At 57.4% G+C, this 27,791-nt stretch overlaps 2 protein-coding genes across 2 annotated transcripts; one reads left to right on the forward strand and one right to left on the reverse strand.

The window, feature by feature from the left end:
* Positions 1 to 308: 308 nt before the first annotated feature.
* On the reverse strand, positions 309 to 4,362 carry TXNL1 (thioredoxin like 1; the record flags this gene model as incomplete). Its single annotated transcript, XM_061355613.1, has 5 exons — positions 4,262 to 4,362; positions 4,023 to 4,119; positions 3,070 to 3,243; positions 2,083 to 2,205; positions 309 to 378 (listed from the first exon to the last, which is right to left on the reverse strand). Coding segments are annotated over exons 1-5 (562 nt in total), but the record flags the coding sequence as incomplete, so codon positions are not given.
* A 2,290-nt stretch (positions 4,363 to 6,652) lies between these two features.
* Positions 6,653 to 27,457, forward strand: WDR7 (WD repeat domain 7). The gene is made up of 26 exons (XM_061355614.1): positions 6,653 to 6,811; positions 8,208 to 8,314; positions 8,934 to 9,012; positions 9,086 to 9,248; positions 9,764 to 9,843; positions 10,777 to 10,896; positions 10,974 to 11,119; positions 11,224 to 11,326; positions 11,444 to 11,576; positions 11,666 to 11,914; positions 13,598 to 13,818; positions 13,925 to 14,120; positions 14,683 to 14,888; positions 15,807 to 16,546; positions 17,745 to 17,824; positions 19,221 to 19,339; positions 19,424 to 19,547; positions 19,761 to 19,874; positions 21,517 to 21,747; positions 22,239 to 22,425; positions 23,716 to 23,833; positions 23,940 to 24,089; positions 24,171 to 24,253; positions 24,448 to 24,547; positions 24,818 to 24,922; positions 27,254 to 27,457. Exons 1-26 carry the CDS (start codon positions 6,653 to 6,655, stop codon positions 27,455 to 27,457), a joined length of 4,317 nt encoding a protein of 1,438 aa, XP_061211598.1.
* The last annotated feature ends 334 nt before the right edge of the window (positions 27,458 to 27,791 follow it).

Below are 27,791 nucleotides of genomic sequence, written 5' to 3' on the forward strand. Positions count from 1 at the left end.
GGGTGGGTGCGCCCCATTGCTGGCTATGGGGTGGGTGCGCCCCATTGCTGGCTATGGGGTGGGTGCGCCCCATTGCTGGCTATGGGGGGATGAGGGAGCCGATGGGTGCGCCCCATTGCTGGCTATGGGGGGTGGGGCCATTGCTGGCTATGGGGGGATGGCGGAACCGATGGGTGCGCCCCATTGCTGGCTATGGGGGGATGATGGAACCGATGGGTGCGCCCCATTGCTGGCTATGGGGTGGGTGCGCCCCATTGCTGGCTATGGGGTGGGTGCGCCCCATTGCCGGCTATGGGGTGGGCACTCACCGTTGTCGGGCCCCTGCAGCCTCATGGAGTACAGCCTGACGGGCTGGCTGAAGGCCACCGTCAGCAGGAGCTGGGACGGGACACGGTGCAACCCCATAGGGATGGGTGCCAGCCCTATAGGGGCCGCTGCCATTCCCTGCCCCTTCTTTGCCCTATGGAAGCCGGCGCCATTCCCAACCCATTCCCACTGTTCTCCCTATAGAAGCCAGTGCCATTCCCAACCCCTTCTTTTCCCTCTGGATCCCAACCCTATTCCCAACCCATTCCCATTCTTTTCCCTCTGGAATCCAGCCCCATTGTCTTCCCATTGTTTTCCCTCTGGATCCCAGCCCCATTCCCACCCCATTCCCACTGTTTTCCCTATGGAATCCCAACTCCATTCCCAACCCATTCCCACTGTTCTCCCTATGAAACCTAGCCCCATTCCCACTGTTTCCCCTATGGATCCCAGCCCCATTCCCACTGTTTCCCCTATGGAACCCGACCCCATTCCCACTGTTTTTCCTCTGGAATCTCAACCCCATTCCCAACCCATTCCCATTCTTTTCCCTCTGGATCCCAACCCCATGCCCAACCCATTCCCATTCTTTTCCCTCTGGAACCCAGCCCCATTCCCAACCCATTCCCATTCTTTTCCCTGCAGAACCCAGCCCCATTCCCAACCCCATTCCCATTCTTTTCCCTATAGAATCCAGCTCCATTCCCAAGCCATTCCCATTGTTTTTCCTATGGAGCCCACCACCATTCCCAACCCCTTCCCATTCTTTTCCCTATAGAAACCAGTACCATTCCCAACTCTTTCTTTTCCCTATGGAAGCCAGCACCATTCCCAGCCCATTCCCTTCTTTTCCCTATAGAAACCAGTACTATTCCCGAGCCCTTCTTTTCCCTCTAAATCCCGACCCCATTGCCAACCCATTCCCATTCTTTTCCCTCTGGAAACCGGCACCATTCCCAGCCCCTTCCCTTCTTTTCCCTATAGAAGCCAGTGCCATTCCCAACCCATTCGTTTCCCTATAGAAACCAGCACCATTCCCAGCCCTTTCTTTTCCCTATAGAAGCACACACCGTTCCTAACCCATTCCCATTGTTTTCCCTCTGGAATCCAGCCCCATTCCCAGCCCCTTCCCATTCTTTCCGCTATAGAAACCAGTGCCATTCCCAACCCCTTCTTTTCCCTCTGGAATCCAGCCCCATTCCCAGCCCCTTCCCATTCTTTCTGCTATAGAAACCAGTGCCATTCCCAACCCCTTCTTTTCCCTCTGGAATCCAGCCCCATTCCCAGCCCCTTCCCATTCTTTCCGCTATAGAAACCAGTGCCATTCCCAACCCCTTCTTTTCCCTCTGGAATCCAGCCCCATTCCCAGCCCCTTCCCATTCTTTCTGCTATAGAAACCAGTGCCATTCCCAACCCCTTCTTTTCCCTCTGGAATCCAGCCCCATTCCCAGCCCCTTCCCATTCTTTCCGCTATAGAAACCAGTGCCATTCCCAACCCCTTCTTTTCCCTCTGGAATCCAGCCCCATTCCCAGCCCCTTCCCATTCTTTCTGCTATAGAAACCAGTGCCATTCCCAACCCCTTCTTTTCCCTCTGGAATCCAGCCCCATTCCCAGCCCCTTCCCATTCTTTCCGCTATAGAAACCAGTGCCATTCCCAACCCCTTCTTTTCCCTCTGGAATCCAGCCCCATTCCCAGCCCCTTCCCATTCTTTCCCCTATGGACCCGTCCCCATTCCCCCCCTGTCCCCGCTCTGGCTCCGTCCCCCTTGCGCCACCTGCTGGTCGCAGTCGGACTCGAGGTAGGCCTGGTCCCGGCGCAGGCAGTTCTCGAAGCCGTGCTCGTCGCTCTCGTTGAGGCACTCGCAGCCCGCCCGGTTCACGAAGGGCAGCAGGTCCATCTGGGGGCATGGGGGGGCTATGGGGGGCTATGGGGCGCTATGGGGCACTGTGGGGGCTATGGGGGGTATGGGGTGGGGGATGGGATGGGGGGCTAGGGGCAGGTGGGGGGATATGGGGGGCTATGGGGGGTATGGGGCTATGGGGGCTATGGGGCTATGGGGCTATGGGGCTATGGGGCTACAGGGCATGCAGGGGACAGGTCCTCAGGGGGTCCATGGGGGGATATGGGGGGATATGGGGCGCTATGGGCAATGGGGGGCTATGGGGGGATATGGGGGGGGGGGCATATGGGGCGCTATGGGGCGCTATGGGGACTATGGGGGGCTATGGGGGGCTATGGGGGGCTATGGGGGGCTATGGGGGGCTATGGGGAATGGGGGGCTATGGGGAATGGGGGGCTATGGGGAATGGGGGGTACAAAGGGCAGCAGATCCATCTGGGAATGGGGGGCAATGGGGGGCTATGGGGAATGGGGGAGGGGGGTAAGGGTGGGGGTGCTGGTTGGGGGGGATGGGGGTGATCCCTGCATCCCATAGGGGATGATCCCTATATCCCATAAGGAATGATCCCTATATCTCAAAGGGAATGATCCCTCTATCCCATAGGGAATGATCCATTCATTGCATAGGGAATGATCCCTGCATCCTATAGGAAATGATCCCTGCATCCTATAGGGAATGCTCCCTATATCCCATGGGGAACGCTCCCTCCATCCCATAGGAAACGATCTGTCTATCCGATAGGCAATGATCCCTATATCCCAAAGGGAATGATCCCTCTATCCCATAAGGAACGCTCCCCCCACAGCAGAGGCAGAGCTGCAGAGCACCCCATCGGGTTCCCCCCCCCCAGGGATTCCATACGTATCCCTTGGGGATGTCGGCGGCGTCGCCGGGCCCGGGCTCGTTCTCCAGGAGCTGCCTGATCTTCTCCTCCAGCCCCAGGGGGTCGGCGCCCTGGTACTGCTCCAGGCGCACTTTGTTCCGGAAGAACAGGAACGTCGGCGTCGCCGCGATGCCGTTGGCGGCCGCCGTGCCCTGCCAAGACGCCGGTCCCCAAGGCGGGAAGGCACATTCAGTCCCATGGAGGCCCATTCAGTCCCATGGAGGCTCATGGAGGCCCATTGAGGCCCATTCAGTCCCATTGAATCCCATTGAGGCCCATTGAGGCCCATTGAGGCCCATGGAGGCCCATTGAGGCCCATGGAGGCCCATTGAGGCCCATTGAGTCCCATTGAGGCCCATTGAGTCCCATTGAGGCCCATGGAGGCCCATTGAGGCCCATGGAGGCCCATTGAGGCCCATTGAGGCCCATTGAGGCCCATTGAGTCCTTATGGAATGGGCTCTCTTCCCAAGCGGAATTCCCATTAACCCCCATTGAATCCTTATGGAATGGGGTCTCTTCCCAAGCGGAATTCCCACTAACCCCCATTGAGTCCTTATGGAATGGGGTGTCCTCCCAAGCGGAATTCCCATTAACCCCCATTGAGTCCTTATGGAATGGGGTCTCTTCCCAAGCAGAATTCCCACTCACCTCCATCAACCCCATTGAATCCTTATGGATTCGGGTGTATTCCCAAGCGGAATTCCCATTCACCTCCATCACCCCCACTGAATCCTTATAGAATGGGGTCTCTTCCCAAGCAGAATTCCCATTAACCCCCATTGAATCCTTATGGAATGGGGTCTCTTCCCACCCTTTCCCAAGCAGAATTCCCACTCACCTCCACCCCCCCCCACACCCCCAAGCGTTTCCCCCATTGAATCCCTATGGAATGGGGGTCTCTTCCCACCCTTTCCCAAGCGCAATTCCCACCTGGCACTGGTGCACGTCCACCTCCAGGAAGGCGGCCTGCGGGTACTTGGTGCTCAGGGAGCTGAAGGCCGGCGCTATCCTCAAGCAAGGCCCGCAGCTGCGGATACAGCAGAGGGATCCATAGGGATGCGCATCCCAAGGGAAGCGGGAACAGCCCCAATCCCATGGGATCGCGTCGGGAAGCGAACGCTTCCCTAGGCCGCAAAGGCCTGCGCCGGGCCTGCTCCGGGCCCGCTCACCCGCGCATGGTGAACTTGACCACGGCCAAGCGGGAGCCGGCGGCGCCCAGCTCCGGCTGGAACTCGGCGTCGTTCGCGATCACCTTCACCCCCCCCATGGCGCCGGGACGAGGAGGAAGGAGGAGGAAGAGGAGGAGGAGGAAGCGGCACCGGCACCGGCAGCGGCACCGGCGGAGGAGGGACCCGGCGCGATCTGCAGCGTCACGGCCGGAAGCGGCGTCCGGCGTGCACCGCGCGACGCATGCGTCGCTGACAGCGCGGCCGCCATTTTGGGTGAGGGCAAAGGGAGCGGCGGACATTTTAGATAAGGGAAAAGGGGGAGGAGGCACGGCCGCCATTTTGGGTGAGGGCAAAGGGAGCGGCGGACATTTTAGGTAAGGGAAAAGGGGGAGGTGGCGCGGCCGCCATTTTGGGTGAGGGCAAAAGGAGGCGGTGAACATTTATGTAAGGGAAAAGGGGGGAGGCGGTGTCACGCCCGCCATTTTGGGTGAGGGCAAAGGGAAGCGGCGGACATTTTAGGTAAGGGAAAAGGGGGAGGTGGCGCGGCCGCTATTTTGGGTGAGGGCAAAGGGAGGCGGTGAACATTTATGTGAGGGAAAAGGGGGGGGCGGTGGCACGCCCCCCTTTTTGGGTGAGGGCAAAGGGAAGCGGCGGACATTTTAGGTAAGGGCAAAGGAGGGGAGTGAGGTTCGGCCGCCATTTCGGCTGAGGGCGAAGGGAGCGGCGGCCATTTTAGGTAAGGGCAAAGGGGTTGGTGTGGGGCGGTCCCCATCTTGGGCAAGGGGAAAAGGAACAGGCGGCCTTCTGAGGTAAGGGCAAGGGAGGTGGTGTGGCGCGGTCCCTGTTTTGGGTAAGGGGAAAAGGAACCGGCGGCCTTTTTAGGTGAGGGTAAAAGGAGGGGCGGTGTGGCGCGACCGCCATTTTGGGTGAGGGCAAAGGGAGGCGGCGGCCATTTTAGGTAAGGGTAAGCACGGGGTATGCAGGGAGCGGCCGCCATTTTGAGCGAGGGCAGAGGGAGCCGGCGGCCATTTTAGGGGGTGTGGCGCGGCCGCCATGTTGGGCTGAGGCGGGCTGAGGCGGGCTGAGGGGAAGGCGGGGCGTTGGGGCGGGCGGCGTTGATCCTATGGGATCGGGAGGAGCCGATTCCAGCTTTGGGACAGGATGAGGGCTGTAACCGCGGGGTTTACGACCCACGAGTGACGGGTGGAAGCGGAGGAGGCGCCGTCGCTGAGGGGATGCGCAAGGCAACGGGGACGGAGGCCGCCGACAGCCGCTGAGGTAAAGCTGCTCCCCTTCGGTTAACCCTGGGTCAAATCCACCTCCTTCCCAATGCCTTACCGCCATTAAACGGCTGGGAAGGGGAAGAATGCGCTGCAACCCACGGGTAACCGCCGTGCCGCCGGTACCGGAGCCCTCCGGGTCCCCGCCGCTCCTCATTGCGGCCCACGGAGGGCCGTGGCTGAGGCAGAGGCAGGGAAGCCATTGAACCCCGCCATCACCTCAGCCCCGCCGCACGGTCGCTATGGCGACGCCTCCTGCCGTCAGTGAACACGGCGGGGGCCGGGCGGGTTTTACGACAGCGGCGCCCGCATCACGACAGCCGGCGGCGCTTTGCGGCCCTGTCAGCGGCGCCGGGAGCGGGAGCCAGCGGTAACGGGGCCCGGTTCCTCCTCAGGCCCCATTGAACGGGGCCGTGTTGTGGGGGGGGACGGGTTTCTAACACCGTGCTACCGGATACCCCCCGTTATACAGCGGGGTTGGGTCCGGTTCGGGGGTGTAGGCCGCAGGCAGGCTCGGTTGCGTGCTCCGGTAACGGAAGGGATAAGCCTTGGTAGGGATTAAACGGCTTCTAATGGCGGCGGGGGGGGGTTTGGTGCTAAGCAGGGGTGATGCAGATGGAAAGGGAAAGGAAGGGCTCGGTTTAACCCTTAAGGGCAATGGGGGGGGCTTGGTTTAACCCCTAAAGGGGGAAGAAGGGTTTATGTATTAACTGTTTCCTATTCCCATTGGGAATGCCGTGGGAGCTGCGTTGGGAACGCTTTGCAGCAGCCCCGTGTCTTTATGTTTCCATTGATATTCAGTGTTTAAGACCCCGTTTCAGCAGTGAATGGGGGCCGGTGGCGTTCCAGAGGGCTGGAATCCCAAGCGAGGATGCTTTTCCCCTATTTATTGTAATGTATTCCGGGTTTATTCCTGCTCTTCTCCCATTTCCCATGCCCCAACGTGCAGCGCATCCCACTATTTCCCTTTGCCTCCATGCTATTCCCACATGGAAAAAGGGCAGGAATCCCCCCCAAACGCTGATGAAACCGCTCCAATGGGCTCATTCCCACCATGAGGAACACCGTTATCCCTATGGATCCCTGCTTTCCCCTTAGGTACCACAGCCCCATGGCCGGGAACAGCCTGGTCCTGCCCATTGTGCTATGGGGCCGCCGGGCCCCCACTCACTGCGTGTCCTCCTTGCTCCTCATGGATGAGGTGCCCGTGGTGGTGACGGGCTGCCAGGACGGGCAGCTCTGCCTTTGGGACCTGGCTCCGGACCTGCAGGTAAAGGGGGAACCCCGCTGTTCTCCCCTATGCGCCGCTCCTTTGGGCATGGAGCCCATAGAATCCTATAATAGGGTTGGGAAACACCATAACATCGTCACCTTCCAACCCCTTTGCCATTGTTCCCGTTTTCCATGTGATGCTATGGGTGTTCCCAATATCCTAAGGAATGCCGCTATGGGATGGCTCCCCCCCATAGTGAAAGCATCCTTATCCCATAAAGGGAATGGATGGCAGGGCCCAATCCTGGTTGTGGGGTGGATAAAGGGGTGCCTTATCCCGAATCCCAATGGGTTTAAGCAGGGAAAGGGATGGGGAGCCGTTGCCTTCCGATAGGGTTAGTGGCTGCGGGGGTAGAAGGGATGCTGTGCAAAGGAGGGGATCCATCCCATAATAGGGCTGTGGATAGGGGCTTGTGGTGTTGCTTATGTTATACACGGGGGGTTTTCCATGCTGGATGGGTGGGATGCGGATCCAATGGGATGGGGATGCGTATCCTATGGGATGGGGATGCGGATCCTATGGGATGGGGATGCGTATCCCATGGGATTGGGATGTGTATCCCATGGGATGGGGACATGTATCCCATGGGGTCGGGATGCGTATCCCATGGGATTTGGGATGTGTATCCCATGGGATTGGGATGCATATCCCATGGGATTGGGATGCGTATCCAATGGGATTGGGATGCGTATCCAATGGGATTGGGATGTGTATCCTATGGGATTGGGATGCGTATCCAATGGGATTGGGATGTGTATCCTATGGGATTGGGATGCATATCCTATGGGATTGGGATGCGTATCCCATGGGGTCGGGATGCGTATCCCATGGGGTCGGGATGCGTATCCCATGGGATGGGGACGTGTATCCCATGGGATGGGGATGTGTATCCCATGGATATTGGGATGTGTATCCCATGGGATCGGGATGTGTATCCCATGGATATTGGGATGTGTATCCCATGGGGTCGGGATGTGTATCCCATGGGATGGGGATGTGTATCCCATGGGGTCGGGACGTGTATCCCATTGGATTTGAATGTGTATCCCATGGGATCGGGATATGTATCCCATGGGACGGGGATGTGTGTCCCATGGGGTCGGGATGCGTATCCTATGGGATTGGGATGCGGATCCCATAGGATCGGGATGTGTATCCCATGGGATCGGGATGTGTATCCCATGGGGTCGGGACGTGTATCCCATGGGGTCGGGACGTGTATCCCATGGGGTCGGGACGTGTATCCCATGGGGTCGGGACGTGTATCCCATGGGGTCGGGACGTGTATCCCATGGGGTCGGGACGTATATCCCATGGATATTGGGATGTGTATCCCATGGGATTTGGATGCGTATCCTATGGGATCAGGTGCATTCGGGCCCTGTCCCCCCAGCTGAAGCCTCGGGCCCTGCTCTTTGGCCACTCGGGCTCCATCACCTGCCTGGCCAAGGGCTCGGGGGCCGGGCAGCAGCCCCACGTGGTGAGCGCCTCGGAGAGCGGGTGAGTTCCTATGGGATCAGCCCCGCATCCCGGCCTCGGGAATGGGGACCGCAGTGGGAACATCCCATGGGAAAACACAGGGGGGTGTTGGTATTGTTGGTATCCTGTTGGAAAAGGGGGTGGGATGGGATTGGGGATGGGAAGGGGTTGGGGATGGGATTGGGGATGGGAAGGGATCGGGGATGGGGGATCGGGGATGGGAAGGGATCGGGGATGGGAAGGGATTGGGGATGGGAAGGGATTGGGGATGGGATGGGATTGGGGATGGGATTGGGGATGGGAAGGGATTGGGGATGGGATGGGATCGGGGATGGGAAGGGATTGGGGATGGGAAGGGATTGGGGATGGGATGGGATTGGGGATGGGATTGGGGATGGGAAGGGATTGGGGATGGGATGGGATCGGGGATGGGAAGGGATTGGGGATGGGATGGGATCGGGGATGGGAAGGGATTGGGGATGGGATGGGATCGGGGATGGGAAGGGATTGGGAAGGGGTTGGGATTGGGAAGGGATTGGGATTTGGGATGCGTTCCCAAGCCCCCATCCCCCCCCATCAGTGTTCCCCAATGAGGCGCAGCAGCCGCGCTGCCGTTCCCACTGTTCCCCTTTCCCCCTAGAGAGCTGTGTTTATGGGATGTCACCGACGGGCGCTGCCTCGAGTCCACCAAGCTGGCCTGCACCCACACAGGCATCCAGGTGAGCCGGGAACCATCCCATTGGGATAACGGGGAATCCCATTATCCCCACTGCAATACCGCTGCTCCACCAGTTCTACCAGAGCGCCATGGGATCCCGGCTGCTTTGCCACGGCCAGTATCCCGAGATCCTCGTCCTGGATGCCGCCAGCCTGGAGGTGCTCTATTCCCTGTTATCCAGGATCGCTCCCGATTGGATCAGCGCCATCAGCATCGTCCCATCCGCACGGAACCAAGGTATCGGGGGGTTCCCATGGGATTCCATGGATCCCAAGGGAAAAGGGAGGGTTTCCCATGGTATTCCATGGATCCCAAGGGAAAAGGGAGGGGGTTTCCCATGGTATTCCATGGATCCCAAGGGAAAAGGGAGGGGGTTTCCATGGTATTCCATGGATCCCAAGGGAAAAGGGAGGGGGTTTCCCATGGTATTCCATGAATCCCAAGGGAAAAGGGAGGGGGTTTCCCATGGTATTCCATGAATCCCAAGGGAAAAGGGAGTGGGTTTCCATGGTATTCCATGAATCCCAAGGGAAAAGGGAGGGGGGGTTCCCATGGTATTCCATGAATCCCAAGGGAAAAGGGGGGGGTTTCCCATGGTATTCCATGAATCCCAAGGGAAAAGGGGGGGGGGGTTTCCATGGTATTCCATGAATCCCAAGGGAAAAGGGGGGGTTTCCCATGGTATTCCATGAGTCCCAAGCGGGAGCGGCTCATAGGGGTTAATGGGGGCTCTGTTTTGTGCCCCCGCCCAGAGGACACGGTGATGGCCGTATCCGTCACCGGCACCCTCAAGGTGTGGAGCATCGGCTCGGGAGCATCGCCTGGGATGCAGGTAAGGGAAAGGGAGGGTATCCGGGTTATTCCTGCTGTTGGGAATGCTCCCGTCGGGGTTCCCACTGTGCCCATGGAGCACGGGATCCCGTCCTTTTCCATCGCTTTGGGGGAGAACTCCCCACTTTTCCCTGATTTCATTAGGAAAAATCCCGTTTTTTCCTTGTTTTGCCTAATAATCGGTGTTAATATGGAAATAGGGGTGTCCCCGTTGAGATATGGGTGCCCCCATTGGAATACGGGTGCCACCATTGAGATAGTGGTGTCCCCATTGAGGTATTGGTGTCCCCATTGAGATAGGGGTGCCCCCATTGGAATACGGGTGCCCCCATTGGAATACAGGTGCCCCCATTGAGACGGGGGTGCCCCCATTGAGGTAGGGATGCTCCCCTTAAGGTTGTCCCCATTGAGACACGGGTGTCCCCATTGAGATAGGGGTGCCCCCATTGAGATTGGGGTGCTCCCCTTAAGGGTGCCCCCATTGAGACACAGGTGCCCCCATTGAGATAGGGGTGCCCCCATTGAGATAGGGGTGCCCCCATTGAGATAGGGGTGCTCCCATTGAGATAGGGGTGTCCCCATTGAGATAGGGGTGTCCCCATTGAGATATGGGTGCTCCCATTGAGACAGGGATGCCCCCATTAAGACAGGGGTGTCCCCATTGAGATAAGGCTGCCCCCATTTAGATGTTGGTGTCCCCATTGTGATAGGGGTGCCCCCATTGAGATAGGGGTGCCCCCATTGAGACAGGGATGCTCCCCTTAAGGGTGCCCCCATATCCCCCTCTTTCCCAGTCCCATCCCTCCCTTCCGGCCCTGTGCATCCCTTGGGAACGCCGCCCTTCCAAAGGGAACCCCCCCCCCCAATGCTTCCCAATGGCCCCGCTCCCCCAGCGTTGAGTCCTTCCCCCCCCATTCCCATGGGAATCCCCTAGGACGCGGCCCCGCTCTTCGAGGAGGAGTCCAAGCCCCTCTCTTACCCCCACTGCCGGAGCCTCTCCCTGTGCCCCTTCGCCGCCAGCTCCCTGCTGCTCGTCTGCTCCCAGTCCTGGCAGGTAACAGCCCCATCCCATGGGATGCGCCTTTTCCATAGGGAATCCCATTGCATCACCCCCCCATTGCTTCCCTGCAGCTCCTGGATGCTGGGGATTATTCCCTGCTCTGCTCCGTTCCCATTGGGAAGCAACGGGCTTGGAGCGGGGGGGAATTCCTGGCCCTGGAGCGGGTCATTGTATGGAGCGAGGAGGGGCGGAGCTTCATCTATGGGTTACCAAGCAGGTAGGGACCGCAGCGGCGTTCCCGGTGTTCCCTGTATCCCAATGGGAACGGCGCTCAACAGCCTCCATTCCGCCTTCCCCATCCCTTTATCCCCGTTCTCCCAGTTGCCTCCCAGCCAGCGCTTCCTTCCGGAGCTCCGTTGGGATGAGCATGGACAAGCGCATCCCACCTTCCTTGCTCGCCGTGCTGGATAGAGCGGAGCAAGAGGTGAAAGCAACCGGTTCCTATTCCCGGAAACCCTTTGGGATCGATCCCTTAGGGAAAGGGGGGGGTATCCGGGTGATTCCCATTGGTTTTCCATGCTTCCCATTCCCGATCCCGCAGCTCCTCATCTGCCCTCCGCTCACCCGCTTCTTCCACGGCCACAAGGCTCTGCCTCCCAGGCTCCTCATCCAAGGCGATTCATCGGGAAGGCTTTCCCTTTGGAGCATCCCGGATACCCTGGAGCCCACTAAAGGTATCCCAAGCATCCCAGTTGGGATAATGGGGTCGCTATTCCAAGCGGGAACGCGGAGCATCCTCACCAATGGTTTCCTTGTGCTCCAGGCCTGCAGCCCACGGCTTCCCTATCCCTTCAGGAAGCCTTTGAGCGGCTCCGTCCCCATCCGGCCGGGATCATCGACCAGCTGAGCCGCATCCCGAACCGCCCCGATCCCATTGAGGTGACCGCCAGCGTCTACATCCCGCTCCATGGGCGCCTGGTGTGCGGCCGGGAAGACGGGAGCATCGTCATCGTCCCCGCCACCCAGACGGCCACGGTGCAGCTCCTGCAGGGGGAGCACGCCCAGCGCAGGGGTAACTGGGAATGGGGTCGGGAATGGTGCCGCCTTCCCGAGGGTGAAGGGGAAAGAGCCAAAGGGAGGCGTCAAGGGGGCGCTGGGGTGTGGGAATGGGAGAACTGGGAGATGGGGTTGGAGGCAGGGGATCGGGGCTGTGGGATGGGGCTGCAGGAAGCCGTCAGCTCCATCCCGCTCCTTGTCCTCCTTGGGAATGCTTTGGGATGGGTTGGGATGATCGTGGGACAATGGGGTGCAAGGGATCCCTATTGGAACCCAATGAGCATCCTCTTTCCACCGCATCCCATTTGGTACCCAAAGCTCCTTTACCCCATGCAACCCAATGGGATGGGGATGTCGGGAATCTCCCATCCTCATTCCTAGCTTCCTGTTTTCCCAAGCTCCATCCCACTCCTTATCCTCCTTGGGAAAGCTTGGGAATGCTTTGGGATGGGTTGGGATGCTCGTGGGACAATGGGGTGCAAGGGATCCCCATTGGAACCCAATGAGCATCCTCTCCCTCCTGCCGCATCCCGTTTGGTACCCAAAGCTCCTTTACCCTATGCAATCCAATGGGATGCGGATGTCAGGAATCTCCCAGCCTCATTCCCAGCTTCCTGTTTTCCCAAGCTCCATCCCAATTCTTGGAAAAGGTTGGGAATCCTTTGGGATGGGTCAGGATGCTCATGGCTCAATGGGATGCAAGGGATCCCTATTGGAACCCAATGAGCATCCTCTCTTTCTTGCCACATCCCATTTGGTACCCAAAGCTCCTTTATCCCATGCAACCCAATGGGATGGGGATGTCGGGAATCTCTCATCCTCATTCCTAGCTTCCTGTTTCCCCAAGCTCCATCCCGCTCCTTATCCTCCTTGGGAAAGGTTGGGAATGCTTTGGGATGAGTCAGGATGCTCATGGGACAATGGGGTGCAAGGGATCCCTATTGGAACCCAATGAGCATCCTCTCCCACCACATCCTGTTTGGTACCCAAAGCTCCTTCACCCCATGCAATCCAATGGGATGCGAATGTCGGGAATCTCCCAGCCTCATTCCCAACTTCCTGTTCTCCCAAGCTCCATCCCGCTCCTTATCCTCCTTGGGAAAGGTTGGGAATGCTTTGGGATGGGTCAGGATGCTCGTGGGACAATGGGGTGCAAGGGATCCCTATTGGAACCCAATGAGCATCCTCTTTCCACCGCATCCCATTTGGTACCCAAAGCTCCTTCATCCCATGCAACCCAATGGGATGCGGATGCCGGGGATCCCCCATCCTCATTCCCAACTTCCTGTTTTCCCAAGCTCCATCCCACTGCTTGGAAAAGGTTGGGAATGCTTTGGGATGGGTCAGGATGCTCATAGCTCAATGAGGACCAATGAGCATCCTCTTTCCCCCGCATCCCATTTGGTACCCAAAGCTCCTTTGTCCCATGCAACCCAATGGGATGCGGATGTTGGGAATCTCCCATCCTCATTCCCAGCTTCCTGTTCTCCCAGGCTCCATCCCATTCCTTATCCTCCTTGGGAAAGGTTGGGAATGCTTTGGGATGGGTCGGGATGCTCATAGCTCAATGAGGACCAATGAGCATCCTCTTTCCCCTGCATCCCTTTTGGTACCCAAAGCTCCTTTACCCCATGCAACCCAATGGGATGCGGATGCCGGGGATCCCCCATCCTCATCCCCCCCATTCCCTATCCCCCAGGTTGGCCCCCGCACCGCACCCTCCGCGCCCACCGCGCCCGCGTCACCTGCCTCCTGTACCCCCATCAGGAAGCGGGGCGCTACGACCGCAGCGCCCTCCTTTCGGGCTCCTTGGACTTCACCGTTATCCTTTGGGACCTCTTCTCGGGGGCCATGCAGCATCTGTTCCACGTGCACGGCGGCGACATCACCCAGCTCCTGGTGCCCCCCGAGACCTGCAGTGTGAGTGGGTGCCCACCCCATGGGGACGCCGTTAAAGGGCACGGATTGGGGTTTCCCCCGTTCCCAGCGCGCTCCCCAATGGTTCCCTATGGGTTTTGTCCCATAGAGCAGGGTGCAGCAATGCGTGTGCTCGGTGGCTGGCGACCACTCGGTGGCGCTGTTGAGCCTGCGGGAGCGCAAGTGCCTCCTGCTGGCAGCCCGGCACCTCTTCCCCATCCAAGTGATCAAGTGGAGGCCCGCCGAGGATTACCTGGTGGTGGGGTGCTCCGACGGCTCCGTCTATGTGTGGCACATGGATACGGGTAGGGAAAACCGGGAATAACAGCGGGATGGGGCCCGTTTTCCAATGGGATTACCCTAACAACACCACCATGGCGGTGGTCCCATCAATCCCATAGCATTCCCCTTATTCCCAATGGGTTTCCCAGGTGCTTTGGGCCACAATTCCCATTGGGGTTACCCTAACAACACCACCATGGCGGTGGTCCCTTCGAGCATCCCGTTCCCTTTATGACCCCATAGCGTTGCCCCTATTCCCAATGGGTTTCCCAGGTGCTTTGGGCCACAATTCCCATTGGGGTTACCCTAACAACACCACCATGGCGGTGGTCCCATTGACCCCATAGCATTCCCCCTATTCCCAATGGGTTTCCCAGGTGCTTTGGGCCACAATTCCCATTGGGGTTACCCTAACAACACCACCATGGCGGTGGTCCCATTGACCCCATAGCATTCCCCCTATTCCCAATGGGTTTCCCAGGTGCTTTGGGCCACAATTCCCATTGGGGTTACCCTAACAACACCACCATGGCGGTGGTCCCATTGACCCCATAGCGTTGCCCCTATCCCCAATGGGATTCCCAGGTGCTCTGGACCGGTGTGTAATGGGAACGACTGGTGTGGAGATCCTGGCGGCCTGCGCCGAGGCGGCACCGGAAGCCCTGGGCCACGGCGCCCTCAACCTCAAGCAGGCCGTGAGCAGGAGGAGCCTGGCGGCCCTCAAGAGCGTGGCCCATCACAAGCTGCAGAGCCTGGCCACCAACCTGCTGGCCCCCGGAGCCGCGGGCAAGGTGGCACTGGGGGCACTGGGAATGGGGGGAATGGGGGAACTGGGAATGGGGGGAATGGGGGAACTGGGAGACTATGGGGGGAATGGGGGGACTGGGAATGCTGGGAATGGGGGAACTGGGGGACCATGGGGGGAGTGGGGGGGAAAGGGGGACAGAAGACGGGAGGAGATGCTCTGGTGCGCTTTAAAGATGCTTTAATGCACCCGAAAGATGCTTTAATTCACCCTAAAGATGCTTTAATTCACCCTAAAGATGCTTTAATGCACCCTAAAGATGCTTTAATTCACCTTAAAGATGCTTTAATTCACCCTAAAGACGCTTTAATGCACCTTAAAGATCCTTTAATTCACCCTAAAGATGCTTTAATTCACCTTAAAGATGCTTTAATTCACCCTAAAGATGCTCTTCTTCCCCTAAAGACGCTCTTCTTCCCCCAAATCTGCTGTTTTTCACCCTAAAGATGCTGGTTTCCCCCCCAAATCTGCTGTTTTCAACCCCAAATCTGCTGTTTTTCACCCCAAATCTGCTGTTTTTCCCCCCAAATCTGCTGTTTTCAACCCCAAATCTGCTGTTTTCAACCCCAAACCTGCTGTTTTTCCCCCCAAATCTGCTGTTTTCAACCCCAAATCTGCTGTTTTTAACCCCAAATCTGCTGTTTTCAACCCCAAATCTGCTGTTTTCAACCCCAAATCTGCTGTTTTCAACCCCAAATCTGCTGTTTTTCCCCCCAAATCTGCTGTTTTCAACCCCAAATCTGCTGTTTTTCCCCCCAAACCTGCTGTTTTCAACCCCAAATCTGCTGTTTTTCACCCCAAATCTGCTGTTTTCAACCCCAAACCTCCCATTATCCCTAAATCTCCCATTTTCACCCCAAATCTCCCATTTCCCCCCCCTTTAACCCCATTTCTCCTTCCCCAGGACTCCCTCCCCAAGCACCCCCCTCACTCCCTCATGGTCCAAGCCCTGAAGGCCTCGACCTGGGACGCCGCCATCCACGTCCTCTTCTTCGACGTGGAGGCCCTCATCCTGCAGCTGCTGAGCGAGGAAGCTTCCCATTGCTCCCAGTGCCCATCCCAGTCCCCATCCCAGTCCCATCCCGACGCTTGCCAAGGCCTGCCCAAGGGCTCCTCCTTCCTGAGCCCGCAGCGCGCCGCGGTCCTGCTGCAGCAGGTCAAGGAGAGCATCAAGGAGAACATCAAGGAGCATCTCTTGGATGAGGAGGAGGAGGAGGAGGAAGCAGGGAGCGGATCCCATGGGATCGGGGCCCATCGGGAGCACCGCAAGCCTCTGACCCTATTGGAGCCCAACGTCACCATGGATACGGCCAAGCTCTTCCTGTCCTGCCTCCACGCTTGGGGCCTGCACCCCGCCTTGGACCAGCTCTGCTTGGAGCGCTTGGGGATGCTCAAACCCCATTGCTCCGTGGCCTTCGGGTTCCTATCCCGGGGGGCCCACATGTCCCTCATGCTGCCGGGTTATGACCGAGCCTTTGGGAGCGACCCCATAGGGAGCGAGGATCCCATAGGGAAAGGCACTTATGGGGTATCCCGAGCCGTGAGCACGCAGCATCTCCTCTCCATCATCTCCTTGGCCAACACGCTCATGAGCATGACCAACGCCACCTTCCTGGGACAGCACCCCCACAAGGGGCCCTCCAGGTAGGGAACCCGCATCCCAATGGATCCCATTGCTCCCCATCCTTTGGGAATCCCGTTCCCACCCCATCCCTTATGGGAACGGCTTCAAAATGAGGTTTTCCCCACCCCATCCTTTATGGGAATGGCTTCAAAATGAGGTTTTCCCCTTTTTCCCACCCCATCCTTTATGGGAACGGCTTCAAAATTAGGTTTTCCCCCTTTTTCCCACCCCATCCTTTATGGGAACGGCTTCAAAATGAGGTTTTCCCCCTTTTCCCCACCCCATCCTTTATGGGAATGGCTTCAAAATGAGGTTTTCCCCCTTTTTCCCACCCCATCCTTTATGGGAATGGCTTCAAAATGAGGTTTTCCCCACCCCATCCTTTATGGGAATGGCTTCAAAATGAGGTTTTCCCCACCCCATCCTTTATGGGAATGGCTTCAAAATGAGGTTTTCCCCACCCCATCCTTTATGGGAATGGCTTCAAAATGAGGTTTTCCCCCTTTTTCCCACCCCATCCTTTATGGGAATGGCTTCAAAATGAGGTTTTCCCCACCCCATCCTTTATGGGAATGGCTTCAAAATGAGGTTTTCCCCCTTTTTCCCACCCCATCCTTTATGGGAATGGCTTCAAAATGAGGTTTTCCCCCTTTTTCCCACCCCATCCTTTATGGGAATGGCTTCAAAATGAGGTTTTCCCCCTTTTTCCCACCCCATCCTTTATGGGAATGGCTTCAAAATGAGGTTTCCCCCTTTTTCCCACCCCATCCTTTATGGGAATGGCTTCAAAATGAGGTTTTCCCCCTTTTTCCCACCCCATCCTTTATGGGAATGGCTTCAAAATGAGGTTCCCCTTTTTCCCACCCCATCCTTTATGGGAACGGCTTCAAAATGAGGTTTCCCCCTTTTTCCCACCCCATCCTTTATGGGAACGGCTTCAAAATGAGGTTTCCCCCTTTTTCCCACCCCATCCTTTATGGAAACAGCTTCAAAATGAGGTTTTCCCCCTTTTCCCCACCCCATCCTTTATGGGAATGGCTTCAAAATGAGGTTTTTCCCACCCCATCCTTTATGGGAATGGTTTCAAAACGGGGTTTTCCCCTCTTTTTCCCCACTGATGCTTTGCTGGGAATGGGAACTGGGATTCCCAAGCTTTTTCCCCCCCTTTTAGTGCTTTTCCAGCTCTTTTTCCCTTGTCCCTGTTCCCGTTCTCCTTAGGCCACCCCGACCAGGCGCCCCCGAGACCCCGAGGGCCAAAGCCCCCCCTGCCATTGCAGCCCAAGGACACATCAAGCAAGGTAAAAGGCATGGCAGCAGTGGGTATCCCATTGGAATATCCCATTGGATAACCCACAACATCCCCATTGCCCCCTCTTCTTTGTCCATGTGGGATTGGGAACATGGAGATCCCAAAGGGGTTGTGGTAGAGCGTTCCCAAAGATGGGAAAGCAGGGATGCACCACAGAGAGGGTGGCAGCGATCCCATTGGGAACAGGAAGGATTCACCCCATAACATCCATAGGGGCGGGGTTTCCCTATTCCCATTCCTAAGAGCTGGGATTTGGGATCAGGGCCCTATGTGGCTCCAAGCCTTTGGAATGCCGCTCTTCCCATCTTTCCCATCCCCATCGCTGCTCTGGCCTTCCTCACTCTGCTTCCTCTCTGTCTCTCTTCCTCCTTTTCCTGCCTTGGGGAATGCGATCCCGAAGCCGCTTCCGACGCTGCTCCTCCTTTCCACCCCCCTTTCCTGGTCAATGAAGGTATTCCGGGCTCTTCCCTTCCATGTTATCCATAGGGATGAGGAAGAGGAGGGGATGGATAGGGGGGGAAAGGCCTGGGAGCTGCGCTGCTTCCTATAGGGAATAGCAGGGGCCTCCGTGCACTGCTCCATAAACTACTCCATATAAGCCTATTGGAGCTCTTTATGGCACAACGGGGGTACTACTAGGAGTAGGGATGCTGTGGGTACCTATAGGGGTGCCTAGGGGTAAATCCATCCTATAGGGCTCTAACATGGGAATAAATGGGGTTGGACCCATAGGGGGGAGCTCTTTAACAGGGATACTCCTAGGAGTAAGGATGCTGTGGGTACCTATAGGGATTCCTAGGGGTAAACCCATCCTATAGGGCTCTAACATGGGAATAAATGGGGTTGGACCCATAGGGGGGAAGCTCTTTATGGTACAACAGGGATACTCCTAGGAGTAAGGATGCTGTGGGTACCTATAGGGATTCCTAGGGGTAAATCCATCCTATAAGCATCTAACATGGGAATAAATGGGGTTGGACCCATAGGGGGGAGCTCTTTAACAGGGATACTCCTAGGAGTAAGGATGCTGTGGGTATCTATAGGGATCCCTAGGGGTAAATCCATCCTATAGGGCTCTAACATGGGAATAAATGGGGTTGGACCCATAGGGGGGAAGCTCTTTAACAGGGATACTCCTAGGAGTAAGGATGCTGTGGGTACCTATAGGGATCCCCAGGGGTAAATCCATCCTATAGGGTTCCAATATGGAATCAGGGCCCCAAACCCTTCCCAGCACCCCCTGTGTAAGGCCTGTATCCGTTCCCCTCCATCCCCAAGAGCAACAAAACGGGGATCCCCATAGCTTTGGGAACTCCCCCCCCCTTTTCCCTGTGTTTCCCCTGCTGATCCCACGCCTTTTCCCTTGGGATGCTCCCTATGGACAGGCTGGAGCCAGCTGGCGGCCATGCACTGCGTGATGCTCCCGGACCTGCTGGGCCCCAGCGCCTTCCGCCCCCCCCTGCTGGAGATGCTGGCGCGCCGCTGGCAGGACCGCTGCTTGGAGGTGATGCTGGCCCCATTATCCCAACCCCATTCCCATGGGAAACCCGCCCCGCATCCCATGGGATGCTCCCATTGGCTTCCCTAGGTGAGGGAGGCGGCGCAGGCCCTGCTGCTGGCTGAGCTGCGCCGCATGGAGCAGGCAGGGAGGAAGGAGACCATCGATGCTTGGGCTCCCTATCTCCCCCTTTACATGGACAGCGTCCTATCCCGTGAGTCCTTGGGGAAAATCCCATGGGATAACCCCATTGGGAACACCCCCCCCCCTTTCCCCATCCCACCTTCCCATAGGGAAAGCTGCTCCGAAGGTGAGCCATTCCCTGCTTCCCAAGCAGGAATGACTCCGTGACGCCGGGGAAAGTGGGATTTGGGAATGGGAATGGGGTTTTCCCATTGATTCCCAGGCTTTTCCATGGGGTTTGCAGCTGGAGTGAGCACGGAGGCCGTGCAGATGGGCAGCACCAGCCCGGATCCCATGGGAACAGAAGCCAAGGTGCAGGAGGAGGAGCAGGAGCTGGGCGATGACGACATTCCAGCAGGTGGGAATCATCCCTGGCATGGATCCCTATGGGATGGGGTGGCTTTAAGGGTCTCTAGGGCCAGTTCCCAATGGGCATGCTGCTCTAGGCAGGGACAAGAGGGAAATCCCATGGGATTTGAGGGCACGGCACCATCCCCATCCCTGCTCCTTCCCATGTGGACCACAAGAGGGAGCTGTGGCTATGGGCATGAGCCATGGGTTTGGGATGCTCCTGGGTTCCGCAGGGATTTTGGCCTTTTCCATCGGTTTTCCAATGGGAATGGGGGTGAGGAACGCTCCTATGGGGATGGATCCATGTGCTGATGGTCCAGTAGGAAAAGCTGCTTCCATAGAGCTGATCCCAGGTCCCCAGTGCTTCCAGTTCATGTGGAGAGCATCCGTAGGGTGGCGGGAGGCGGGATGCATCCCTTGGGATGCAATGAAGGATGCAGGAGGAGTGGGAATGGCTGCTCCAATGCTGTAGGGAAGCTGTTCCCTACTCCATGCACATCCGGATCCCAATCCATGGGGTTCAGCCAGGCAGGAGATGGGATATGGGGAGGATTTCATTCCATAAGGACTGGGATACAGTGGGAGCATATCCGTATGGATAATAGATAGGGATATCCATTCTGTATGGATAATAGATAGAGATATCCATTCTGTATGGATAATAGATAGGGATATCCGTTCCATATGGATAATAGATAGGGATATCCATTCTGTATGGATAATAGATAGGGATATCCATTCTGTATGGATAATAGACAGGGATATCCATTCTGTATGGATAATAGACAGGGATATCCATTCTGTATGGATAATAGATAGGGATATCCATTCTGTATGGATAATAGACAGGGATATCCATTCTGTATGGATAATAGATAGGGATATCCATTCTGTATGGATAATAGACAGGGATATCCATTCTGTATGGATAATAGATAGGGATATCCATTCCGTATGGATAATAGACAGGGATATCCATTCCGTATGGATAATAGACAGGGATATCCATTCCGTATGGATAATAGACAGGGATATCCATTCTGTATGGATAATAGATAGGGATATCCATTCTGTATGGATAATAGACAGGGATATCCATTCTGTATGGATAATAGATAGGGATATCCATTCTGTATGGATAATAGATAGGGATATCCATTCCGTATGGATAATAGACAGGGATATCCATTCCGTATGGATAATAGATAGGGATATCCATTCCGTATGGATAATAGACAGGGATATCCATTCTGTATGGATAATAGATAGGGATATCCATTCTGTATGGATAATAGACAGGGATATCCATTCTGTATGGATAATAGACAGGGATATCCATTCTGTATGGATAATAGATAGGGATATCCATTCTGTATGGATAATAGACAGGGATATCCATTCTGTATGGATAATAGATAGGGATATCCATTCTGTATGGATAATAGACAGGGATATCCATTCCGTATGGGTAATAGACAGGGATACCCATCCCATATGGACGCTAAGGGGCTGTATATGGACAACAGGCAGGGACAGCTCCTATCCTGGCAATGAGGATGACGCAGGAGCACCCCCCCCCATCCCTACAACCCCCCCATTCCCCACACGGCACCGGCCCCATTCCCACCCCTTCCATCGTTCCCTTGCAGCCTGCCTGCCCCCGCTCAAGAAGGCCTCCTCCTCATCCTCCTCCTCATCCTCGGAGGAGAGGAGGAAGCAAGCCACCGCCATCATCCTCCTGGGGGTCATTGGGGCCGAGTTCGGGGCCGAGATCCAGCCCCCCCGGCTCCTGGCACGGCCCCGCAGCTCCAGCCAGGTTCCCGAGGGCTTCGGCTCCACCAGCGGCACCGCAGCCGATTATTCCCTAGCCAGGCACACGTGTGAGTATCCCCAGGACCGGGCACCCCAGATCCCATTGCAACGCAGCAGGGCGCCCATCATTAACCCCCCTGTTCCCTATGGGATTCACAATTCCATGCTATCCCACTCTTTATTCCCATTGGGATGATGGGGCGCGCTCCGTTCCCATAGAAACCAGCCTGGTGCTTTGTATCCCATAACTCTCCATGGGTTTAAGGCAGGGAAAGGATGGGATGAGCTGGGATAGGGGGAAGATGAAGATGCTCCAATGGGAGCAAATAGGGTTCTATTGGGGGGGGGTTAGGCCCTTTATTCCCACATCCCACTTTGCGCTTGAAAGCAATGCTATCCCCATTCCAGAAGTGTGGAAAAGCATCCTCCTTGCCTTTAATGGGATGGGGGGAAGCCCTTACTGGTGTTGCGGGATGAGGTGGATAACGCCATCCCTGCCCCTTCCCAACGCTCCCCATTATTCCCTATGGGCTCCCCGCTTTGTGTCCCCCCTACCCAGGCAAGGCCCTGACCTTCCTGCTGCTCCCATCGCCCGGCTCCCGCCCGCCGCCTCCCAGTGCCCTCCGCCGCAGCGCCATCGACCTCATTGGCCGCGGCTTCACCGTCTGGGAGCCCTACATGGACGTGTCGGCCGTGCTGCTGGGGCTGCTGGAGCTCTGCGCCGACGCGGACAAGCACCTGGCCAAGTATGGGCCGATCCCAGTGGGCCCCAGTTTGGGACTGGGATGGGGATGCGGTAATGGAGAAACGGGGGGGGAGGCGGGGATTGGGTACCAATTGGTACCCATTGCGTCACAGCATCGCTTTGAGGATGGGGCATCCCCAGCATCTCCTTGCCACCCATCCCAACATCCCATTCCCATCATAGGGAATCACTTCCCATAACCTCATCCTCACCTTCATCCTCATCCTCATCCTCAGCATCACCCCTGGTGCTGGTCCAGTGCTTGGGTACCAATCGGTCCCCACTGCATCACAGCATCGCTTTGAGGATGGAGCATCCCCAGCATCTCCTTGCCACCTGTTCCAACATCCCATTCCCCTCATAGGGAATCACTTCCCATGATCCCATCCTCACCTTCATCCTTCATCCTCATCCTCAGCATCACCCCTGGTGCTGGTCCAGCGCTTGGGTACCAATCGGTACCCATTGCATCACAGCATCGCTTTGAGGATGGAGCATCCCCAGCATCTCCTTCCCACCCATTCCAACATCCCATTCCCATCATAGGGAATCACTTCCCATGATCCCATCCTCACCTTCATCCTTCATCCTCATCCTCAGCATCACCCCTGGTGCTGGTCCAGCGCTTGGGTACCAATCGGTACCCAGTGCATCACAGCATCGCTTTGAGGATGGAGCATCCCCAGCATCTCCTTGCCACCCATTCCAACATCCCATTCCCATCATAGGGAATTGCTTCCCATGATCCCATCCTCACCTTCATCCCCAGCATCTCCTTCCCACCCATTCCAACATCCCATTCCCATCATAGGGAATCACTTCCCATGATCCCATCCTCATCTTCATCCCCAGCATCTCCTTCCCACCCATTCCAACATCCCATTCCCATCATAGGGAATAGCATCCCATAACCTCATCCTAACCTTCATCCCCTCATCCTCAGCATCACCCCTGGTGCTGGTCCAGCGCTTGGGTACCAATCGGTACCCAGTGCATCACAGCATCGCTTTGAGGATGGAGCATCCCCAGCATCTCCTTCCCACCCGTTCCAACATCCCATTCCCATCATAGGGAATCACTTCCCATGATCCCACCCCAATCTTCATCCTTCATCCTCATCCCTGGTGCTGGTCCAGCGCTTGGGTACCAATCGGTACCCAGTGCATCACAGCATCACCTTGAGGATGGAGCATCCCCAGCATCTCCTTCCCACCCATTCCAACATCCCATTCCCATCATAGGGAATCACTTCCCATGATCCCATCCTCACCTTCCTCCTCCTCTTCCTCAGCATCACCCCCGGGCTCCCCCTGAGCCCCGCTGCCGACTCGGCGCGCTCGGCTCGCCACGCTCTGGCCCTCATCGCCACCGCCCGGCCCCCGGCCTTCATCACCACCATAGCCAAGGAGGTGAGACCCCAACCCCCCCTTTTCCCATGGGATTTCCCCCTCCCCCCCCTTCCCACGGCAACGGGCAGCCCCAGTGCATCCCAGTCGCATCCCTGCCCTCTCCCAGGTGCACCGGCACACCGCTCTGGCTGCCAACAGCCAATCCCAAGCCGCCGTCCACACGCCCACCCTCTGCAGAGCCAAAGGGGAGATCCTGAGGGTGCTGGAGATCCTCATTGAGAAGATGCCCATGGATGTGGTGGATTTGCTGGTGGAGGTGAGCTGCTCCCTAGGGATGCGCCAATGGGAACCCCGTTTCCCTATGGAATGACGCGGGTGCCTCCCGTCCCCCTCGCAGGTGATGGACATCATCATGTACTGTCTGGAAGGCTCCTTGCTCAAGAAGAAAGGCCTCCAGGAATGCTTCCCGGCCATCTGCAGGTGGGAATCCCATGGGAATGGGTCCTTCAAGCGCATCCCCATTGGATTAGGGACGCCAAACTGGGATAGAACCAGTTGGATGGGGACGGGAGTAAACGCGTCCCGGTGTTAAGCTCTCTCCCACCCCAAACCATGCTTGCAGTTCCCACCCTCTGATCCCGTCGGCATTCCCTGTATCCCATTGTTCCTCCCAGGTTCTATATGGTGAGCTATTACGAGCGGAGCCATAGGATCGCGGTCGGAGCTCGCCATGGCTCCGTGGCCCTCTATGACATCCGCACTGGGAAGTGCCAGGTAAGCCATGGAATTCCAGGCCTTTATCCTTAGGGTTTCCCTAAATACCCCCTTTTCCCCCAAATCCCAACCTCTCCCCTCCCATTCCCCACTATCCCAATGGTCCTGCCTCCCTTTGGAAGCCGTTGGATGGGGATGGAGAGGACAATGGTGTTCAATAGGGGATGGGTGCCATAGAGAGGCCCCATTCCCGTTTTCCATAGGGATGCGCTCCAAAGCTCATACTGGGAATGCCCAACCCCATTCCTTGTCTTTTCCCTCTCTTCCCAGACTATCCATGGCCACAAAGGCCCCATCACCGCAGTGGCTTTTGCTCCTGATGGCCGGTACCTGGCCACCTATTCCAATGCTGACAGCCACCTCTGCTTCTGGCAGGTAAGCTGGGATCCATCCCCGTATCCGTAGGGATAGCTGCAACGGGGAGGGATGGGGATGGTCCATGGGGGAGATGGGGATGGGTCCATGATGGGGATGGGGATGGTTCCATGGTGGAGATGGGGATGGGTCCATGATGGGGATGGTTCCATGGTGGAGATGGGGATGGGTCCATGATGGGGATGGGTCCATGGTGGGGATGGGGATGGGTCCATGATGGGGATGGGTCCATGGTGGAGATGGGGATGGGTCCATGGTGGAGATGGGGATGGGTCCATGATGGAGATGGGGTGGATGGGGATTGATGGGGATGGGGATGGGTCCGTGATGGGGATGGGGATGGGTCCATGGTGGGGATGGGGATGGGTCCATGGTGGAGATGGGGATGGGTCCATGGTGGAGATGGGGCCAGATGGGGATGCATGGTGGAGATGGGGAGAGGGTATGGGGGGGATGGGGATGGGGCAATGGGGAGATGGGGATGGGGGCAATGGGGAGATGGGGATGGGGCCATGGGGATGGGGATGGGGCCATGGGGCCATGGGGATGGGGCCATGGGGCCATGGGGATGGGGATGGTGCCATGGGGGAGATGGGGATGGGGTCAATGGGGAGATGGGAATAGGGGCAATGGGGAGATGGGAATGGGGGCAATGGGGAGATGGGAATGGGGTCAATGGGGAGATGGGAATGGGGTCAATGGGGAAGTGGGGTCAATGGGGAGATGGGAATGGGGGCAATGGGGACATGGGAATGGGGTCAATGGGGAGATGGGGATGGGTCATGGGGGAGATGGGGATGGGTCCATGGGGGAGATGGGGATGGGGCCATGGTGGGGATGGGGATGGGTCATGGGGGTGATGGGGGATGGGTATGGTGGAGATGGGGATGGGTCATGATGGGGATGGGTCATGGGGAGATGGGGATGGGTATGGGGAGATGGGGATGGGTCCATGGTGGAGATGGGGATGGTCATGGTGGAGATGGGGATGGGCATATGGGGATGGCATGGGGAGATGGGGATGGGTCATGATGGGGATGGGGATGGTCCATGGGGAGATGGGGATGGGTCCATGGGGAGATGGGGATGGGTCATGGGGGATGGGGATGGGTCCATGATGGGGATGGGTCCATGGGGAGATGGGGATGGGTATGATGGGGATGGGATGATGGGGATGGGTATGGGGAGATGGGGATGGGATGATGGGGATGGGTATGGTGGGGATGGGGATGGGTATGATGGGGATGGGTATGGTGGAGATGGGGATGGGTATGGTGGAGATGGGGATGGGTATGATGGAGATGGGGATGGGTATGATGGGGATGGGGATGGGGATGATGGGGATGGGGATGGTCATGGGGGATGGGGATGGGATGGTGGGGATGGGGATGGGTATGGTGGAGATGGGGATGGGTATGGGGAGATGGGGATGGTGAGATGATGGGGATGGTATGGGGAGATGGGGATGGGGCATGGGGAGATGGGGATGGGGATGGGGAGATGGGGATGGGGATGGGGGAGATGGGGATGGGGCATGGGGGAGATGGGGATGGGGCATGGGGAGATGGGGATGGGGCATGATGGAGATGGGGATGGGTCAATGGGGGAGATGGGGATGGGGATGGGGAGATGGGGATGGGGACATGGACATGGGGATGGGGATGGGGAGATGGGGATGGGGACATGGGGAGATGGGGATGGGTCATGGGGAGATGGGGATGGGGCATGGGGAGATGGGGATGGGGCAATGGGGAGATGGGGATGGGTCCATGGGGGGATGGGGATGGGTCAATGGGGAGATGGGGATGGGTGCATGGGGGAGATGGGGATGGGGCCATGGTGGGGATGGGGATGGGTCCATGGGGAGATGGGGATGGGTATGGGGAGATGGGGATGGGCATGATGGGGATGGTTCCATGGGGAGATGGGGATGGGGCCATGGTGGAGATGGGGATGGGGCCATGGGGAGATGGGGATGGTCATGGGGAGATGGGGATGGGTCCATGATGGGGATGGTTCCATGGTGGAGATGGGGATGGGTCCATGATGGGGATGGGGATGGTTCCATGGTGGAGATGGGGATGGTTCCATGGTGGAGATGGGGATGGGTCCATGGTGGAGATGGGTCCATGGTGGAGATGGGGATGGTTCCATGGTGGAGATGGGGATGGGTCCATGGTGGAGATGGGGATGGGTCCATGATGGAGATGGGGATGGGTCCATGATGGAGATGGGGATGGGTCCATGGTGGAGATGGGGATGGGTCCATGATGGAGCTGGGATTCGCTCCATGATGGATCTGGGGATGTCCCCCCATTGCTCCCATTGCAGATGAACACCTCCCTATTGGGCAGCATTGGGATGCTCAACTCGGCCCCCCAGCTCCGCTGCATCAAAACCTACCAGGTCCCCCCAGTGCAGCCGGCCTCGCCGGGCTCCCACAATGCCTTGCGCCTGGCCCGCCTCATCTGGACTTCCAATAGGAACGTCATCCTCATGGCCCATGATGGCAAGGAGCATCGCTTCCTGGTCTAAGGTAACCCCCAATGGCATTCCATAGGGATTTCCAAGCTTTCCCGATGTTCCCAGTCGCTTCCCAGTATTCCCAGTGCATCCTGATGGATAGGGGAATGTGCTGCTTGGGATGGAGCTGTCCGTCCCAATGGCTTTCCAGCCTGGAGTTCCCAGCTGCTCCAAAGGCCTCTCCCCATTCCATGGGTTGGGAAGGGAAGAGATGGGCTTGGGTTGGGTATTCCCACTCCAAAGGGGGATATTCCCACTCCAAAGGGGATATTCCCACTCCAAAGGGGATATTCCCACTCCAAAGGGGGATATTCCCACTCCAAAGGGGATATTCCCACTCCAAAGG

Source organism: Neopsephotus bourkii, unplaced genomic scaffold (genome assembly GCF_033783945.1).
Source record: "Neopsephotus bourkii isolate Nb327-2 ecotype Australia unplaced genomic scaffold, CSIRO-AGI_Nbou_v1 NB_809, whole genome shotgun sequence".
NCBI classification, from domain to species: Eukaryota; Metazoa; Chordata; class Aves; order Psittaciformes; family Psittacidae; genus Neopsephotus; species Neopsephotus bourkii.